General features: G+C 35.8%; 1 protein-coding gene across 1 annotated transcript in view; it reads right to left on the bottom strand.

Annotated features, from left to right (window-relative positions):
- Positions 1–777: 777 nt before the first annotated feature.
- Positions 778–22,151, bottom strand: part of Macc1 (MET transcriptional regulator MACC1) — a 72,258-nt gene continuing 50,884 nt past the window's right edge. Inside the window, exons 3-5 of the mRNA XM_021178531.2 lie at positions 19,901–21,939; positions 17,094–17,282; positions 778–2,267 (exon numbers count right to left, since the gene is read on the bottom strand). Of these exons, the coding sequence (XP_021034190.1) occupies positions 2,055–2,267; positions 17,094–17,282; positions 19,901–21,939 (2,441 nt within the window). The 3' untranslated portion in view covers positions 778–2,054. The remainder of the gene's footprint in view (positions 2,268–17,093; positions 17,283–19,900; positions 21,940–22,151) is intronic.

Raw genomic sequence — 22,151 nt, 5'->3', positions numbered from 1 at the left:
AAAAATATATCAAAACAAATTTGAAAGGACAGACTGAACATGTTTTTAAAATTCCCATGAAAAAATAAAATAAGAGACCATGAGGATTTTCTTTTTCCCATATATTTATGTATTCACTTTGCATCCTGACCATACCACCCTCCCAAACCCATGTGAGGGGCCAGGAGGGGAGATCATGAGTTTTATCTATGTGTTGATATTTAAACCACTGTTTCATGCTTGAATTACAGAGATGGTTTTTATTTTTTAAAACTGCTTAAAATTCCAACCACAGCCTTTAGGTGTCACGAAGTACAAATCTAAATTGTTTTGTTGGTGGTAGGTTTTTTTGTTTGTTGGTTGGTTGGTTTGATCTTACTACACTGATCAGCTAACAAGCTCTACTCATTTTTAGATCTTACAGTCTGGAAAAAACCCAGATGCTAAATCCTTGCTATCCCTTCCTAAAATTCTCAAGTTTGCTAACACATTAATAAGATTCCAACAATGTTTTAAAGGAAGCAAAGTCACTATTTCAAGTCACTGTGCCCTAGGCTAACAAGTTGGCTGATTTTTTTCTTTCCTCTCTGAATTTATTTTCAACTAAAATAAATTCTGTCCTTGAACTATAAGCCCTTGGTCAGACTCTGTCATCATCAAATATATAGTGAATGTTGTTAAGATTGTTCTAAACACTAGTTCAAAATACTTTTTCCAGCATACCAAATACCTTGCAGTGTGAGTATTAAAAGCTCTAAAATGATTATGCTCTTAGTTTTTACAAAAAAAAGAGACATGTTTTATTCAGAAATTCACAAAAAACACTTTATTCAGCTTATCCAAGTTACCTTTGAGGTGTATCTTTCCTTCCTAAGTGCTAAAGGTTTTAGTGATCTGACTGTTGCCTCCTTTCCAATTAACTTCAGCCTTGTCCTTTTACCTGTGTACCTTTGTCTTACCCCTGTCCCTCCATCTCCTTCAACCCCGAGGTGTCTGTCCACTATCTGAAGGATCCAATTATTTCTAGCTCCCATCCTTCCTACCCTGCCAACATCAATACATGAGCCTCTACAGGCTTTGCTTCTCAGAATTCTGTTGAATCCACTCTCTTCCCCATTCATATGATATCCTCTACTCCAGCCTCACAGCTTCTCCATAGCAGCTGTCATTGTAGATGCCACTTTTTACATATAACGGTGTTATCTTTTTATTGCCCATCCTTATTATTAATAGCACTGAAGCCAGAAATCATGCATTCTTCATCATAATATCTTATATCAAGTAACTGTATGCCTATCACTAGATTCACTATCCTTTAAGAAAACTACAATAAGTAAAGGAAGGCTCAAATACAAAGACATTGGCAGCCATGCAATGATTGAACAGAGACCATTTTTTTGTCAACTCTGCCAATCATTAACATTTATCTATACTGATTCATGGTCTCACATTAGCCTTGTTTTCCACAAGTTTTGTAATGTACTTTGGGATATGTTCACACATACACACAGAGCATGTCTTCATGTGAGCACATACACAAAGATGTCAGTATCTTAGGACTGAGTGTTTTGGTGATAGTAATTGTTTGTAATAACAGTATTAAATAGCCTGATGGATAAAGGATTATTTTGCATTCTGATCATGGGAGAAAACTTCCAATTAGATATAGTCCCAAGATGCAGAAGATAGATGACAAAAATTCTTAGTGCATGTTTGAAGACATTTTTTTATGATGGTGTTATATTTTCCTTCTGGAAATTACTTAAGAGATGCTCAAAGAGAGGAACATGTTTTGTTTCTCAGTATGCATTTTTATTATTTGTCTTCTTTACTGCCCTGCTATGTGGTATGGTTTTTCAAAAATTAAAACCGGATTTTTTTAAGGCAGTAAACTGACTTTACGCTAGCCTCATGGGTAGTCTTCTACCTTTGATTTCTGCATTTAATTTTCCAAATGTAAGGCATCTTTGAGTTCATCCTCCTTTATTTCTCTCTCCCTCTCCTTCTCCCTTCCCCCTCTCACATATACCCCTTTCCCCCTTACCATTCTCTTTGCTCCCTAAATTTGTTTCATTCTATATTTCCTGAGAAGTAGAGAAAGCAGTCACTCTCAGAATCTCTAAAGAATTTATAAGTATTAAAGTTCCAGTTAAATCTCTCCACCGTTTAGTGACAGGGTTTTTCATTCTGTCCAAAGCTGATTGAAGATCTTGTAACACATCTCTGTAGCTATTTCCATAGTGAAAACTCCATGCATAGAGAAAATCATAGGCAGGTTTCCACATCATCTATAAAGAAAAGAAAATATAATTAAGTGAATAACAGACAAATAGAGAAAGAGAGACAGAGACAGACAGACAGACAGACAGACAGACAGAGACAGAGAGGGAGACAGAGACAGAGACAGAAACAGAAAGACAGAGACAGAGAATTTCTTAATAATTAAAATAAAATGGAATGCCTATTATGTGAGCCTTTGATGTAAAAAAAAATAACCATTTTCTATATCCCTATGTTTCTTAAACTAGGTTGTTTTTTTTTAATATAATGGCTGTGTGAATTTTTTTTCTTGATGTACTAACTAGTGTACATGTTAATATAAAATTCCTTGCATGAAAATTTTATTATGTATGTGTTCATTGTGTTTGTGTGGTCATGGTGGTGAATGCATGCCACAAATGCATGTGCAAGTCAGAGGATAATTTGCTGGAGTTCAGTTCTCTTCTACCATGTGAGAAAAAGGGATCAAACTCAGTTGTCAGCTTCATGACAAACCTTTACCTACCAAACCAGCCTATCAACATCATATATTTTTAATAATAATAAATACAATTAAATAAACTTTTAACACTCTGACTTTTAAGGTTAAGGTTTGTTACATATATGTAATTGTATTGTGTTTAATGGTATTACATATCATGACAATGTGCTATCAAATATGCTTTGCACTTTTAATTCATTCCATTTCAGCAAATCTATACGTAAGCAAAACTGTAGCTTGATGATCAAATTAAAATAAAAACACAATTACAGTTCATAACCTTGAAAACTTACTTTCATGGTACATTTATGATCCAAAGAAAGACCAACATTCTATGTTTCTTTACTTTGCTTCCCCTGAGCACCTGCCCACACCAATGACATCACTGTTTCCATAGAAATAAATGTACGTCAAAGGAAAGCTTCACATACAAGCACATAGTGATGGTTACCAAGGCAACAGGCTCAGAGGGAATGAAGACAAAGGCAAACCAAATAAGACAAATGGAAGAATACAGACATATACAGAGGTTAGCATGGATTTATTTTAAGAAAATAACAAGCCATACACATATAATTAGAATATTTGGAATGTAAACATTGGTACTCATTACTCATTTGGACTCATCAAATTGGCTTATTTGTAATTCTACCACTTGTAAAATGTTAAAGTGCCAACTTTGAGTTAAATATTGCATAGGATTGCTTTCTTAAAATGTTACCTCCACTAACATCAATATTCCATGTAATTGTATACAATTTTTCACTTGCCTTCTCTATCACCCATACAATCTATAATTGGAATGGAAAGAATAAATCTCTATAAAATACCATTATGTTTTGTTCCAGTCCACATAAAAAAAAAAGCTCCTGGGGGTAATATGATGTTATTTGTTTAAGTTGATATTTCTGTGAAGACATGAACACCCATCCCTCACCTCTCTTGCAAAGGTTAATTCCGAAAAATAGAGAAGGAAATGTAATAACCAAAGTCATGTCATGGTAAGGTATAATATAAAGAAACAGAAGTCACCTTGGAGTATTGGTTCTCTATGTGTGAGTCACTACCCCCAAAGATCACCCAAAACACTGATTTACATTATGAGTCTTAGCAGAAACAAAACTACAGTTATGAAGCAATGATAAAATAATTTTATGCTTTGGTGTCACCACAACATGAGGAACTGTATTAAAGGGCTGCAGCATTAGAAAGATTGAAAACCACTACCATAGAGTTTTGCATAAAAGTTTACCCTCATTAATCCTGCTTATGGGAATTTGTATTTTCTGCCACTTAAATAAGACCAATGCAGTATTCCCTTTTCTTAAAGTTTTTTGTTGAACACAAACTATGTGCACTACTCTTACTAGTATTAGTTCATTAGCTGGGGAGTGGTGGTGCATGCCTTTAATCCCAGCATTTGAGAGACAGAGGCAGGCAGATTTCTGAGTTCAAGGCCAGCCTGGTCTACAGAGTGAGTTCCAGAACAGCCAGAGCTATTCAGAAAAACCCTGTCTCGAAAAACAAAACAAAGAAAAAAAAAGAAAGACAAATTAAGCCATATTAATAGAAGCTTCTGTCAGGCTCTATCTCAACTGTCACTGCTTAGATGAGAGATGTACTAAGCAGGTGACTAATCTCTGTGGACGTATCTTGTCTATACATGCTCTGAATTTATATTCTACATTGAATTCACGCATTCACTAATACTCAATTAGCTGGGATAATACTTTTCAATTTTTCTTGTATTGTTTATTCATATTTAATGGCCTCTCAGACTGTTCTAAGTTCCTTTGTGGCTAAGTTAAAGAAATGTATTTGGAAATAGTAATAGGTGATGGCACAGAATAGCATAGAACACTACAGAAAGCAGGTATCTGTTGGGAATTTCCAATGGGTAGTTTTGACATTATTTACTATGATGCACAAACAAGTGCCTTTATACTCATTGGTCATTAAACAACCCCACTGACTTTCTGAAGCAGACAAGCCCTTGCCTACTTTTTCTTTGTCCACAACAATATATTAGTATATACAAAGAAGCCTTGAGGTACATATGAATTGACACATAAATTAGAACCCACATCTCTCCAAACATTTGTACAGAGTACTACATAACCCCCTCACATTAGCTAGTTTGCACAGAGCACAGAATAGGGCATCCAGGCCTAGAAATTCAGAGAAAGGTGGATTGATTATTGAGGTCTGATCTCTCTGTAAGTCTTTTGAAAGTACAAATAAAGCACCCAGGAATACCTAAATTAATCAGAAATGTAGGGGAGGATATTGCCTTAAACTCATCTGAGAGACCCTGAAGTCTAAATCATACTCAAACAGAAATGGTTATAAGAGTCTTAGAATGGAAACAACAGGACATAGATAGCCTTGATTTTAACTAAAATATGAATTTTTCATGCAGGAAACTAAGCCTGCATATGTCTTTGGTATAAAATGTGATTTTCCATACACTAAATCACTAGTGACTTTCAACCCACATGGTAGAAAAAATACTATCATACACAGTATAAAGATGGTAAATACATCTTTGCCCACTAATTGTTTTACTTGATAAGTCAAGACTCCCCAAGTATATATCCCTTCAAGAATTTTTGTGATAGCAAAGCATAAGATGAAAAATAAGCATGTTTCTTACTTTTTAGAAGCTTACTGATAGGAACAAGGTAGACAGTTGGACAAATATTAGCACGAAATAGGTGAACAGACATGACTTGGTAATTAATAAATAGAAAAGGTGTCTATCAATTGACTTGCAACAATCAACGTGAGAAAGACATGTCTTATTTTGCAAAAGGTTTTATTTTATGTTTATGGGAGTTCTCCCTGTATTTATGTATATGGACTATGTGTGTGACTGGCACCCTTAGAGGACATAAAAGGGCTTTGAATCTTCTGAAACTGGAGTTACAAATGGTTTGGAGCCACAATGTGGGTTCTGGGAAACGAATACAGTACTCTGCAAGAACAGCCAACACTTTTATCTGATGAACCAACTCTCCTGCCATAAGGCACGACCTTGCCATTAGACAAGGAATGATAAGCTGTAAAGGAAAGTGAGCTTTGCTGCCAGAATCTTATGCTCACATCCAAGTTCCATTGCTTATTTGATAGTTCAGTTTGAGCTTTGGATTTTTAAAGCTATAAAGTATGTACAATAATTCCCAAGGCTTGTTTCTTCACTAAGGCACCCATACTGTAGTTACATTTAATACTTTTTAGTATATATGGAGGAAAATAGGTAAAATTTTAATAGGGGCAAGATACAGAAGCTCCTTTTTGCCTTATGGAGTGTGAGACATTCCATATGTGAGACGGACAGGGGCTATCTGATAAGAACTTAGAATGGTCAGATGACCTGAAAGAAGTCAATGACTGGACATCATCCATATCACAGTGATCAAGAAAAATAGATGAGTAGAAGAAAATGTCAAAAAAGAGAAGTGTGTGTGTGGAAATGTATACTTTAAAGTAAACTATAGTAGACACTAGTGAGATAAAGAAACAAAGGCTAGAGACTAGAGTCAGAGTGTAGAACAGTAATAATGTTTCAAAAACAGTGGTTCACAGCTGACTCTAAAGGATATCTAGTGACTTGTCTGGAGTCAATTCCATAGCCCCACATAGCTGACTCTGTGTGTGTGTGTGTGTGTGTGTGTGTGTGTGTGTGTGTGTGTGTGTAAGTTAGACAAAGCAGTGATTGAAAGGTTTTCCCTCTTGCAAAGCTGGCTGTTAAACTTCACCTCCATGACACAGACAGCAAACTTTTCTGTCTCCTCCTTCACATGTTATAACATCAAGTGGTATAATGAAGCATAACACAGGCAAGCAAAGATGTGGACAATCTGCCCATCCGTGGTAACCCTAGAAATGCCAGTGTGAAGTACATAAAGAGGAATATGCTTTGGCTATAAAGAAGTACAAAGAAACAGAAACCACCAAACAACTGGATCACATATGGAATTTGAGTATGGGGAGAAGAGTAATATAACTAGAGGAACAGTCAGCAGGAAATAGGTGAATTATTTAAAAGAAAACAATTAAAAATAAGCATTCTATAAAGAAAAACAATTTGTGGTTTAAGTCCTACCTTTTCCAGATAATTTAAGATTATCAAGGACTGAAGAGGTATCATATAAAAAAAATCCAAGAAAAAAGGTAAAGTTTCATTAGCCAGAAACATAAAAACAAAAGGGTGCTTGAATCATTTTGATAAGAAGGTCAGTAATTGTATTGGTTTCTTTTCTATTGGTGTGATAAAATTCATGGCCAAAAACAATTTAAGAAAAAATAGTTTATTTTACTTAAGGTTCCAGAGGGCCAAGATGTCCATAATAGTTGTGGAGGTATGACAGCAGGCAAGAAGCTAAGAGATCACAGCTCAACATGGAAAGCAGAGAAAGCAAAGTCTTCCCCAGGTGATGAACTTCCTTCAGAAAGGCTCCAGGTCCTAAAAGTTCTATAATGCCCCCCCACCCAGCACCAGCAACTAGGGACCAAAGTGAATGAATGCATGAGCCTATGTGGAAATGTCCCATCTAAACCACTACAATAATTAAAGGGACAAGTAATAGTGACATTGAGAAAGCACACAGTTCTGCCAATAGTTGTAAACTGCATACAGTGAAAGAACTACTAGAGTTTAAGAAATACATCATTCCTTAGTAAACAAATATCAGGAGTGTATAACTTTTCTATATTAAGCTTTTCTTTCACAAAGTCACCGTTCCTCAGAATGGTCTAATCATTTTTTCTTATGGAGAAGATATATGAGACTTGGATTAAAATTCTTTGATATTGATGTTAAATGTCCACATTTAATTTTCAGAATTTATATTTTATTTATACTTGCCTCCATAAAATGAAGAAATATAAAGTCAAAAATATAGATGACTTACATGTATCAATTGTGTGAAATTCTATATCAAAATATAATACAACCCCGGGAAATTCGCAAAAGGTTCACATTTTCTGAGAAATTACGGGGAAAATAAAATCTTCATCCCAGGAAATGGAAGAAATAAAATGTGTTGAATGAATAATTTTTGTTTTATATCAACCTAAGTTAAACACCAAAAATGAATTGTAGATAAACATGACCATCTCATTTCTCTTACCATATATGTTATCTAAGTTTTAAAAATAAATTTCCAAGTTTAATGTTATGACTAAGGTAAGCTATCAGACACTTCAGCAAAATATTGCTAGTGTATGCAATGGGGTCAGCATTTGGAGGCTGATTATGGGATGGATCCCCGGGTATGGCAGTCTCTAGATGGTCCATCCTTTCGTCTCAGCTCCAAACTTTGTCTCTGTAACGCCTTCCATGGGTGTTTTGTTCCCAGTTCTAATAAGGGGCAAAGTGTCCACACTTTGGTCTTCATTCTTCTTGAGTTTCATGTGTTTTGCAAATTGTATCTTATATCTTGGGTATTCTAAGTTTAGCTGTCTTTTGTGAGGATATGCCGGGGCCTAGCAAACACAGAAGTGGATGCCCACAGTCAGCTATTGGATGGATCACAGGGATCCCAATGAAGGAGCTAGAGAAAGTACCCAAGGAGCTAAAGGGATCTGCAACCCTATAGGTGGAATAGCAATATGAACTAACCAGTACCCTCCGGAGCTCGTGTCTCTAACTGCATATGTATCAGAAGATGGCCTAATCGGGCATCATTGGAAAAAGAGGTCCATTGGTCTTGCAAACTTTATATGCCCCAGTACAGGGGAATGCCAGGGCCAAGAAGTGGGAGTGGGTGGGTAGGGAAGTGGTGGGGGGAGGGTATGGGGGACTTTTGGGATACCATTGGAAATGTAAATGAAGAAAATATCTAATTAAAAAAAGTTAAAAGCAAATATATATATCAGACATTGTTCTTGTGCCCTGGAAACCAAAAGGAAGACAGAGTTTGGTTTTGTTGAGTTAGTCTTAACCACAGAGCAAATTCCCTCAACTTTTTCATCTCTGTCACAAACATGTAAGGCACATATCTTTCCTTACTCTTCTGCTCTCAGATTTTCTTTTCTGTGTGCGTGTATATATGGTGTGCATTTGTATATATGTGTCCATATGTGTGTGGGTATGCAAGTACATGTGCACTTATGTGTGGAAGCAAGAAGTTGAGATCAATGTACAATATCCAACCTTGTATATCAAGACAGAGTTCTTTTATACATACACCTAGTTTAACTGATCAGCTTGCTCCATCAAATCTTTTATTTATTTATTTATTTATTTTTACCTTGTAACTGCTAACGTTGTAGACAGATGCCATGCCCAGCTGGAATTTGCATGGGAGCTGAGGTTCAGTTAAGAATTTGGGTTCTCAGGCTTATGGTAAAAGTCTTTACACACTAATCCATCTCCCCAGCCCTTTAGAATTCTTAATGTTAATTTCCTGGCAGTATAGGTCCATCCTGGAGCAGGAAACGTGAGGTTAATGGAGACACGATAGTCTCCATTTTTCTTTCCTTTTCTTTCCTTTCCTTTCCTTTTCTTTTCTTTTCTTTTCTTTTCTTTTCTTTTCTTTTCTTTTCTTTTCTTTCCTTTCCTTTCCTTTCCTTTCCTTTCCTTTTCTTTTCTTCTTTTCTTTTCTTTCCTTTTCTTTTTAAAAACTCTTCATTTTTCATCTATGTGCTCCCTTCTTTTTATATACAGAGCAGCATCCAAAATTTTAGTCTATTAAATTAAGTGGTTTTCCAAAGCCCCAGTATGGGAGAAATAATGTCTTTCTCTTGGTTTTTCTTCTCAGTATTAGTGGATACAGTAAAAGTAAGGAGCAATGATGTTATAATATGTGGGATGCTAGTCGCAATGAAACAGAAATAGAGACAAGAACAATAAAGTTACTTATTCCAGAAACCCAATGCAACTCATTAGATAATGCACCAGATGACAAAATGCACCAAGAACAGGAGCAAATCAGAACTGAGCATCCCAGTCTGTCTTTTTAGCTCATAAAAGAGAAATAACACAAAGAATGTAATGGATTTTAATTACCTTTGGATAATTGCATTTTGCCACACTAGAGGATTAATAATCCACCTACTCATACCTCATAAAATTATAGGAGCAGCATTTCATTTTAAGTACCATTAGCTGCAGGAGCATTGAGGCATGTTTGCATTCCTAATGATTATTATATGTGTTCTGTGTTCAGCACATTATTCCCAAAATCCAGGTAGGCCTTACACCATCTCTGATTAGTAATATGTAAATATTGTTAAAAAGACGTGGCTGTTGTTTTTGAAAGAAAAAGAAATATAACTCCTCTGGGATATCCTATTTTTTCAAGAGAGACACTGTTTGATTAAAATCTGAAGATTAAGATTCTCTTGGCCGGGCAGTGGTGGTGCATGTCTTTAATCCCAGCACTTGGGAGGCAGAGGCAGGCAGATTTCTAAGTTCGAGGTCAGCCTGGTCTACAGAGTGAGTTCCAGGACAGCCAGGGCTACACAGAGAAACCCTGTCTCGGAAAAGGAAAAAATAAAGATTCTCTTGGAAAGCAGAAAAATATTGGTCTTGGGGTAGCCAGCTATGTTTGCAATAAAGAATATCCTTCTGGGACTTCTTGGATTAATCATGAACTAGACAATTACAGAGGAGGCATTCCTTGCAAGTCAGTTGCTCAAATTAGTCTATCATGATATAGAAGCCTGCTGGATAGGCCATTCTCACAAAATTCCTAGTTAGGGGAACTCCTTATTGTCTTTTTCCTAATAGGAGCTTTCATCCCTTGAAGACATATCTGAGTGTCAAAGTTTGGAAAATTTACATTTCTCTAATCCATTCTTTCCTACATAAATAGTAAAGCAAGTTCTGGGAAATATGATGGCAAGGGTTTAAAAGTGCACATGCTGTGTTGGAAGTTAAGCCTCTTGGCTGTGTAGCTCCAATATCTTTGATAAGCTATAAATTTTTCTCTGGGTAAAGTTTTTACTTTTTCCTGCTGTCAAAGAAACTGTACAAGATGCCATAAAAGCATCACTAAGCACATAAAGCAAAAGATGTAAAAATTTCTCACATACATTAGGTAGTTGATCACAAGTAATTACCACTGAGTTTGAGGCTTAGTAACAAAATCACAGTCACATATCCAGGCAAGAATCCAGGTCCCTGAGTTATAAATCATAAATCCAGCGTCATTTCACTAAAGGATCACCACAAATTAATTTTATTACCAAGTGGTTTTTAAAAACATTTCTGTTGAGTCTTACACTTAGCTGGGTTTGGTTTTCTGAAACCACAGAGCCCTCTCACCCTAATAACAGACTTAATAAAGAAAAGTTAAAATCAGGCCTGGGAAATGTAGCTTAATTGATAGAATGCTTGGCTATCAATCTCTGAGTTCAGTCTCTCCTACCACATAAACATGCATAAGGCCCATGTCTACAGTGGAAATCTGGGGAAAAAAATAAGTTCAAAGTCATTTTTAGCTGTATAGTGACATCTCTATGTGACACCTCTATGTGACACCCTATCTCCATATATATACATGACTGTCCCAAGTCTCTAATTCAAACACTGAAGTTCTGAGAGAATATTTTATATACTCTGTTACTGATAGGTGACTTTCCATAGAATATGTTTTCCTTTAAGAAAGAATAAATGTGTGTCTAACTGCAAAACAACAAAGATTTACATAGCAAGACTGCAACAGCTCCAGACTTAGAGAAATAAGGACACAGCAGAGTACCAAAATAAATAAACCCAGAGTTATCTGTAAACCAGAGAGTTCCAATGGTCCAAGGACATCCCTTGTATCTTTTGTCAGAAATATTTTCTGAGGAAAATTAAATGTTAAGCCCATAAGGAAAAGCAGATTGGCTAAAACTTTTCCTCATTTTTTCCCATATGTTAACAGCCTGCCAATTTCTTAGCACAAAGACCCTGAAATCACTCTGACATTTTTCTTACCTACATTCTTTCTCAGTCATGTCACTAAAAGTGGCACCATTTGATTCCTTTTTCCAGAAAAAAAATCACTCAAGGTCATAGCTTTGTCAAATCCAACTCTTTCTCTTCAACAAAACAATTGATACTATGTGTTTCCTGATGACAACTGTCATCAAATATCACAAATATTTTATATATGTTATATCATCCAACCATCTATCTAAACACATGAAAAGATAGTGCTGTATGACTAAGTTTAAAAATTCTTAGAAAAGTCAAGTAACTTGTCCAAAGTCAGGGGCTAATGAACAGAATAATGGACCAAGAATCCAGGATAGGGAGCTTTACCAGAAGTCTTGCCTAGGAATTCCTGCAGGAAAAACACCACATCTCTCTTCTCCACGTATGACATCCTGTTAGTGCACTCCTAGGGCTTACTACTAACTGGAGTCCAGGTTCTCTAAGTAACTGAAATGTTATTGGTTCTTTGGTATCTGGAGGCATCTCCCAAAGTCTCCTGATCACTTTGAGCTTTTCTTAATCAGTCAACTCTGTAAAAGTTCGTCTTCTGTCTAGATTAGTGGATGGGACCATAAGTGACAGAGACAGGGTTCAAACCCTAGCTCTGTCACTCACTGTGTCAACTGAATGTTACATAAATGCACTAATACTCAGGGTACATGTGTGTAATAAAAAGGATGATTCTAATGTCTTGGTGTTTGCAGAGATTAATGAAATATGTGAAGAAGATTCTCATATGACTGAGTTATTTTCATTTTATGGTATCATGTACTTCCCAATGAAGATGTAGCTCAATAGTGAAGCTTCCTTTAATTTTTTTTCTATTTAATAATTGGCACTTTATCATAAAATGAAAAAAGGTTTTATTTTACTCCTGTCTGTGTGCTTTGCAGTTTCTGAGCCAATGCTAAATAAGAACTGGTTGACTCACAAAGTATATTAAGTGTGTAGATGAATGAAACACTAAAGAAAACGATAAATGGGAAAGATACAAAACAGGAGTGAATTCTATATAAAACCTTCATTCACATATAAAAAATTATAGATTATTTTTTTCATACAGACATACACCTGTCTGTCTGTCCATAGTTTCTAAGATTGAGAAGGAGAGGCTGTATGCCCATACACACTCTTCTACTTATTCCCTTAAGAGACAGTCTTTCACTAAACCCACAGCTTGACTGATCGAATGCCAGTACCAATGATTACAAGCAGATGAAGCTGCTTGTCCATATTTGGCTTTTTATATGAGTGCTGAGATCTGAGCTCAGAGTCTCATACTTGTACAGTAGTCACTCTTAACACATTGAGCCATCTCTCCAATCCCCTAATCTTGGTTTGGTTGGGCTGTCCCAGAGGCTCTAGCTTATCTCCATCTCCACGCTTGACTTTTTAAAAAGGGCTACAGAAACCTAACCAGGGTCCTTACATTTAAAATAACAATAGATCACACCAGTTTCTACATTCTCACTTTTAATCAACATATAGGATAAAATATTTTGAGCACTCCAGATGTCAGAAAGGAAGGGGAAAATTAAAAAAAGACTGCTTCTAGAAAAAACAAGAGGGAATTAAACTTGAACTAAAAAGTGACTGCAAAAAGAATTATACCTGGTTGGCTATACTGTTCTCCATGTGAATATTTTCAGAGATGAAAAACAGATGGTGATTAAAAATCTTAGCTTTACTGAGTCTCCATGGAGACAGTGGCCCAGTGTGACATGCCAAAGGAACTACCCCTCCTAAGGCCTGCTGGTGCCTGTAGAGAGAAGAGGTAAGTGGGCAGAAGTAATTTAAAGTATAAAACGAACCTTCAGGGTTTTTAGTGAATAGGAAAGGAGGAGCCTGGTGTTTATTGTTAGAGAGAGAGTCCATAGATGAGAGTTACAGAGAATTCAATGTCACATTTGTTAATAATATCCAGAAGGCTGGCTGAGGATCTGCCTCAGGCTTATGTATGTGTGAGCTTTGGAGTCCTCTGATCTTCTTCCTGTAATGTCAAACTTTTTAAATTGTGCTATTTTTCTAGTATTTCAAATTAAAATTTGAAATATCCTCAGAAAAACTACAAAGAAATTGTTATATATATACACATATATATGTATATATATAATTTTTCATATATTACATCCTGACCCCAGTTTCCCCTTCTCTCCTCTTCTTGTAGACTCCCCTATTACCTCTACTTCTCTTCCATTTTCCTTCAGAAAAGGGTAGGCCTCCCAGGAATATCAACCAAATATAGCAAATCAGGTTGCAATAAGATTAGGCACCTCCCTTCATATTAAATCTAGATGAGGAAACCCAGAAGAAGGATAAGGGTCCCAACAGCAAGCAATACTAACTAGTTGATACTAACTTTCACAGAAAAAAGTTAGCATTTACTTACATCCTTGTATAGTATAAACATATTTTCTGAAGGAAACATTTTTCTTTAAAATATGTTTCCCATGGGCTAAAGAGATAGCTCAGTAGTTAACATCACTGACTTCTCTTACAGAGGACACAGGTTCAATTCCCTGCACAACAATCTGTAAGGTCAGTTTCAGGGAATCTGATACCAAATATGGCTTCCACAGGCACCAGACATGCATTTGGTGCATAGACAAACATACAGGCAAAACATCCATTCATATGCACAATATAAAACTAAGTCTTTTAAAAACCTATAAAATAATTTTTAAAATGTGTTTTGCTTATATCCATTTGGTTGGTTCTAAACATTATGGGCTTTAATAAAGTAGTTGTAGTAACTTAGAAGATAATTTGAGTTGTTGTTTATTTAAAAAAAAGTGATATTCTCAGAATTCTCCAAAGAAAGACTTTTCCTTCACTTAGAAAGACTGAATGGTCAAAAGCATTAAAATGCATGTGAAAGGCACATTCGGTATCCCCCTTCTTCAATCAGCTTGAGGCTTGATAAAAATGATCATGCGAATTTTGGAAGCAACACAATCCCATTATTGCTCAACTGAGTCCTGGGAAAACCAGCTGATATTTCCAGGTTCTGTATTACAGAGGACAGAACTGTACCAGGGGCACAGTCATAGAGGTAGAAATAGAGATTACTAAGAGAAGTAGGCCAGAGGGATGGGAAAGCTGTAGTCCTAGGTCATCAGAGTCAGTGAAGTAATACCTTTCCTTCACTTCTGAAGACGGTGGTTTTTCCCTCACACAGGTTCTGTGGCCAGAAGGAGGGTCTTCCAGTGGTTCTATCAACTGGTTTCTTTCCTTACACTAATTTTATGAGTTTCTAAGTTAATCCCCCACCACATTAATGTCTCTCGAAAAAAGAAAAATAAAAATGGAAAGAGAAAGCGAGTAGCCTAATCCTCCAGCCCTGAATACACCATCTTGGATTCCAAGTGCAGAGTTGAATGCTCAGTCTTGAAGCAAAAGGTCTTTGCTGTACAGTTAGCTTTAGGACATGCTAATTCTAGCAGTCAGTCTACATGGTAGGTGAATTTTTTGTGGCCCTCATATGTTTTGTTACTTTAAATACCATACTTATATTATTCCTAAAACAGTGCCAAATCCAGATAAGTGCCAAGTAATTGCAGAACATATTGAAAGTAAACAAAAAGAAGAAAAACAAGTTGAAAAGGAGGGAAACAGGGCAAGTGCGGGTATTGACATCCCAGTACTTTCACTCAGAACTGTTCATAAATCAGCTACTGACTTGTCAAATTGGTCATGTTTAAGATACTTCTCCTTTCAAGGAGAATAAAACACCTCAAGGACATTTTAAGGATATGGAAATAAGCATACATTGCCCCTTTAAGTGGCCTAACTGGTAAAATTTGTCTATAAGACATTTAGAGTGGCTTCAGGCCAAAATGCTCAGGAGTTTACCTAGGTTATAACATGTGTCAGATACTAGCTGTTAGTATTAGTTACAAGGAATTGAATTGTTGTCTCTAGAAAACATCTAGGGGCTTTTTCTTTTGCTTATAACAAGATTTTATCAGCCTTAGACATAGACTTAGGCACTTATGATTTGGGCTGTGTGAAAGTAAATAATGGAAAATAGGCCTGCATCAAGATTTTAGACAAACAATAAACACAATTAGAGAGACTCCAGATGCTTAGGAGGACTGGCAGGGTAAATAGCACTCCAGTAAGTCTAAACAAAATTCATAAAAAAAAACAAGGCCCTATTACAGACAAAAGAAGTAAAGCTTTCAATTAGACAGCTTTATAATTGGTTAACTGAAATGCCAGGACCACAGCAGCATAATTCTCATAATACTCTTTTCTCAGCCTGATTTTTCAACTCACTTAGAAAACATCTTGTGTGCTATGTTCACGATAGAGTCTGCTCATTAATAGGCTGTAATTCCTTTCTAGGGTTACAGGTATACGTGTAGTTAAGGCATATCTGTCCAGTCTCTGGTCTCTCCTAGATAGAGTTTTGTTTACAAGTCTTTGCCTGTGGGCTGAGTTTCAGGGATTCAGCAGCTGTCCAGCTGACAGCTGCTGGAAGGCATTAACTGACTTAACTAACTGAACACCTCCTGGAAAGTCTGCAACCTGGTCACCCAACAGAACTGTGGCTTCACAGTAAGAAGAGGAATCTCCAAAGTAAATATCATGTGTATGACTCAAAATGACAAAGAACATGCAGCTGGTGCTTCTAACATCACCATCTCAAAACAGAAATTGACCTTAACTAAAATCTCTTGAAAAAGTTTTAACATTTTACAAAATATTTTAACTTTAAAAAATATTTCATCACTGTAAATATTTTTATTTAATTCAATGAAAATCAGATCACATCACTTTTAAGGAAATCTAAAGAAATATGTGTATGCATGTGCATAGCAGAATCCACATAAACCTGGTACAAACAAGTTTTCTTTTCCTTTTTTTTTCAAGGTTTTCTGATGAATATCTTTGTATTAAATGCTGTTGTTCTGTGTATGGTATTTATACTTCTTATTGTGCATAGAATTCCCAGAGGTGACATGACTCTTGTCAGTCATTTCTAGTGGCCCCAAATCATCCGCTCTCCTCATATTCATCATTAAGCATTTATGATTTGTCATAAATGATTAAGTTTGTGTAGTGATGTTGATTAGTATATCTTGTGTTGGTTGACTTAATTGATATTATTGCTTGACTTCAAAATATACCTATTCTATGACTTCCATTCTTGTAGCCTTGTGTCCTCATTGTCCTGATGTAATAGATTAATTTAATCAAAAGCTATGTTAATATGAAATCCAATGAGAGAAATATGAATGATCTTTTTATAAGTATGATATATTTCAGACATGTCCAACAGTATTATCTAGATGGTAACTTCAGTTAGTAGGTCTTCCTGAATGTTCTTTCATTTATTCATGAATATGGAGAAGACTAACTCACATTTTCTTTACTTGCCTGTAGTCAGTCAGCATTCAATGGAATATATGAAAATCTTACCTCTGCTGAAACATCTCCAGATTTTCCTCGGTGAGGAATTTCATACGCCTGCATCTGATGCTTAGTGAGTCCTGCAGACTTCTCAGCAAGTTCCCTCCAGCTTCTTCCAAGTTTCACAGCTGAAGTCAGAATAACAGCCTCTTGGATAAGATGTGCCACTAACTCTTGGCAATCCATTTTTAGCAGAGCCTGGGGCAGCAAGTGTGGATCATATTTAGAAACAACTCATTGATTTTTTTCCCTCTAAACTATAATTTGCATTATGTATTTTAGAAATCTGAATCCCTTTCCCCACCACACATATAGTTGGGGTTTTTAAACTCAGAATGCTGATTCACATTTAAAAAAACTCAACAAGCAACTACAGTGATCATAACTATTCTAGAGTTAGAGGAAAGTTTTAATAGCCTCAGTAGCTAACCATAGGATCATGGATAAACCACTTTACTGATATATGTCTTAATCCCTTAATGGAACAATATCCATCCTTTATCAGTACCCATGACTCCAGCAATTAATAATTTCTGAATCTAGAGGTAATTACTTATTTTCCCAAAAAAACCCTTATTCTTTGCCCTACCAGAGGATTAATACAGAATCTATTTCAACTACATTTTTTAGAATCATGTTTATTGAATAGATATTATGATACTCCTTTAATTTTGAACAAAGCTACAGAAGTTTCTGAGTTTAAATCACTACTAATGTGATTCTGTTAATATAAACCAAAAGGTAATAAAAGTGAACACTCTCATACAATGGGAAAGTGAAATGTTATCAGACTATTTCTTAATTGTTCATGTCTCTACCTTGTTTCAGGCAAGTCTAAGAGTTTTTTTTTATGTTTTGAGGAATATATATATATATATATATATATATATATATATATTCGTAAACATGCTTGGCACTTCCTCATTATGTAAGGATACCTAGGGGTTTTATCCTACCTATATAAAAGAGTAAATAAAACTAAATTAATAAAAAAGCACCAATTAAAATGCACTAATATCCCCATGAGACCTATAGTTAGAAGTACAGTTCATTGACTGTAGTCAGTTCTATTGACCCCTCTATTTATACTGATAAGTGGTAGCTCCAGTAAGAAGCAATACCAGGTAAGCAAGTCTCCAAAGTACACTTGAGTTTTTGTGGTGAGAATAATTTCATAAGAAATATTTGCTATATCTTTGCAATGCTTTTTATAATGAATATGGTGACAGTACAATTCTGTCTAATCTTCTAGAATTAAGATAAAAATCATATGCTGAAGGACTTTCAGAAATATCGCATATATTAAGTAGACAAGGGCAATCACTCTTAACTTCTCAAATTGGCCCATCAAGACACAGAGCAAGAAAAAATTACACAAAGAATGTTTGAATATTCAACTCTATATCACAGAAGGATCCATTGCTTTGCTAAAAGATAGCCAGGCCTAAGCCTCTTCCAGAAGGGTGTCCTAATGGCACCACTGAGGCTTAGCATTAGTTGAATAAGTCTCCACCAGATTGTTTAATCAGGGCATTTATGATTTATTATTCCCTCCCCAAACTTCTGGTATGATCAGACCTAAATGTTCAGGTCATTAGAAAAAGATAACTTATTTTCAGTTGCTAAGAAAAGAAAGTAACTTCTTGTTGGTAGTTCTGTAGTCTGTGATGAACATCTAAGTTACCAAAAAAAGAAAAAAAGCTATTATAAAATGAATGCATGGCTTCTAGGAGGCAGAGAAGTTTCTAATATTCAATCACTTGGTCCATAGTCACTGAGAACATAATAAATAACAACATAACATACCATAATAAAACTGTCCACTAGTTAACTAGACATTATAAGTCTAAAGTTTTAACTGCTCTTGGTTGTTAATATATTTCTTTAACATAACAATTACTATTAACGCCACAGATTGAATTTACCCACCATTTTTTTCTTCTGTTTCCTGATTTATTAGAATTTACGTTTTTACTGTCTCTGCCCACTGCCTGATTCATCATTTTTGTTCTTATAAGCACTGTTTTCATAGTTATTCTATTCAGTAAACTTACTAACATGTACTTACAATGTATTTAAGCACCCCCAACACATATACACACATTATTTGAAGAATGTATTAGCATTTAGAAATTATTGGCTATAAGCATACAGCCATATGTTAATGTTCTTTAGAAATATCATCTTGATGGTTTTTTTTTTTACTATAACACTGAATTTCTGCTTTAAAACCAACTTTTTTATAACTCTCCTCAAGGCTTTTAATTGGGGTTAATACATGCTGTAAAGAGTTGACCCTTTAGAATTCCATTAGAATATTAAATACAATGTTAGCAGAATCATTGCTGGAATCATGAAGCATTACATACAAAGAAATATTAAACTGATAAAGTAAATAGATAATACTTATGTGTTTGAAGAAAACAAACACTCAAAAATGAGCCTCACATAAGCCTGGGTAGTATTGTTTATTGTTCTTCTTTAATTTTATATTATGGAGCTCCTATAATATTTGAAGGGCTGTCTAAATATATGACAAAAGAAGAAATAATTTCTTGAGTTTAAAATAAAAATCCCAACACAAACACAACTTTTAGATTATCTTTACAGACCAATTTTCTGAGAAAAATTACAACTCTCAGTTCATGAATCCAAAGCTATGACCTTGCACAAAAAGTGAAAAACTTTTTGGGTGTTCAATGGATTCAATGTATCTGAGACCTCTAGGTTTTCATTTCACCTCTAATTTTTGTTATAAATATCATCAAGTTTATCAAATTCTCTAAAATGAATTATTATGATCAACCAATACTTACCACAATCAGTTCATAAAGGAACTTCCTGGTATTTCTGTCTTCATGGCAATCTTCCTTTAACTTCTTGACAACGTAAGAAACCCTTTCTGGTTCCTTGTCAGCTTGAATTCTATTAAAATCTTCCTGTGCCAGATGTGAGTAACCCAGGACATTAGCTAAAACTTTCCAGTCGTGAACTTTTTCTGACACCAAGGTCAATACAACAGAATATATATAAGTCAGACTTTTAAATGGCAAGGCAATTTGTTCCAGAAGATTCTTGGTTGTCAAAGTGCCATCAGACATTGATATCACCTGTTCTTGGGAAATCACTTTGACATTTTTACAATGCACGAGTCCGATCTTACCTCGGAGGACTCCTACGTACCATTCTTTCACTTTGGACTGTCCTATGGCTCTTACTGTACCTTCACCAAGAAGGGCAATTGTGTCTCCTTTTAAATATTCAAGCAAATAGTCAATCTTATTTTGCCTCAGTACTGTCTTCAGTGCAACCCCATAATTGGTAAAGTTCAATTTTTTATCTTGGAAAGTGGGATACTTAACAAGTCCTGTTGACAATAAAGGCACTCTCCTGTCTTCTCTCTTCTGGAAAAATCCTGGCAGATATGAGAACCTTTTTAGATTTGGGGATGGATCAGGTGAAGTGACAAAGAACTGTGTCACTGGTTTTCCATTGGGGGGCTTTACCTGAACCCGGAAAACAAACAAGTGCATCTCTCTGTGATCAATTGAAGAAAAGAAAACTTGTTGATGAACTACCACGCCTGCTTCCAATTGCCTTTGTGCAATTACTTTTCTTTCTCCCTCTTCCTTTACTTCAAAATCAGGATCACACGAAAAAGCTGAGATAATTAAATCTTTTGGCTTGTCAAGTGAAAATGAATGTTTTCCCCAGAGGTGAAATACGACTGGAGATGTGTTTTTTCCACCCTTCCTAATGTCAGAGACTGTAAACTTTCCTGGCACATAGTTGTGTCCACAAACAGTGAAAACAGTAGTAAAGCTTGGATGGAGATATTTAGGTCCATAAATTCCAATAGAGGTGGTTTTGTGGATATAATCCCAAATAGTAACAGCTGGCGGCTGAATGATCGTAGCTTGTGCAGCTATGACTATATACATTACATGGCTCAGGTCAAGAAGCTTAGCTTGGATGGTATCTTTGTAGATATAGCAGGTGTTTAATGCTTGGAAAGGGCCTTCTCTGTCCAGGCTGTGCAAACACACCATTTTAGTCATGACTTGGCTCAGAGGATCTGTTTTTACTTCTGTTCCAGTTTTCATCTCCAACAAAATAGCTTCCATGGTATTCAGATTGCTTAATCTGATTTCCAAGAGAGGACTTACAGTACAAGAGAGATCATGGTTCAACTTTGGTGGAGGATCCAGAAATGCTCTCAGAGATACCTCCTGGAATTCTCCCACAGCTATATGTCCTTGGGGTACATGAATAGTGATGTCTGAGTCAGGTAATTGGACTGACCCTCCTTGGTGATTTAATTTACAAACTGCAATGGTCTCCGCAATTTGTGTTTGAGCCCACCCAGGACTCTGATTAATTGTATTCAGATCTAGGCAAGAGCGAGCCAACTGACGTTGACTTAGCCAAGCCATTTTATATGCTTCTCGGTCATTTTGTAGCCATTCTAAGTCTTGTATTAGGATCTGATCAGAGCTATGTATACTTTGATGAGTGTGTGTCCTATCACCTAAAACATCCAGGAGTTCAGAAACACTCTTAGACCTTCCTGACTTCCTTGAGGAAGATGACTTAAGCCCCTGATCCATGTCAAGTTCATCACCAGAGGAGTCAAAAGAATTTTCTGTTTCTATTTGTCTTAAAAAAAGAAAAGGATCTTCCTTCAAGATAGACATATTATCTCTCTTTTTGTTATTTCTTAGCTGTGTGATGTCCTCCAGAAATGGGTTTGAGGCAGACAGTTCCTTCCAGAATGGATTTGTAGCTTTGGCATCACTATCACCATGGAGGGTAGGAGCATCTGGCCAGTTGTGAGGCAAGCCTAGCCCTTGCCGTGCTTATTATTTAAACAAAAACAAAGCAAAGATAAAATGAAATAAGAGTCTAAGATACAACCATGATTTCTTCATACCTTAAAATTTCTTCATACCTTAAAACCTCAAAATTTACTTTAGATTTTCACTTTTGATCTCCAGGCTGATGTCTACTAGAAACTCAGGATTAAATCATATTAATTTGTTTATAATGAGGAAGGGGCATTTTATACAT

This window comes from Mus caroli, chromosome 12 (genome assembly GCF_900094665.2).
Source record: "Mus caroli chromosome 12, CAROLI_EIJ_v1.1, whole genome shotgun sequence".
NCBI classification, from domain to species: Eukaryota; Metazoa; Chordata; class Mammalia; order Rodentia; family Muridae; genus Mus; species Mus caroli.
This window is presented reverse-complemented; position numbering and strand designations above follow the sequence as displayed.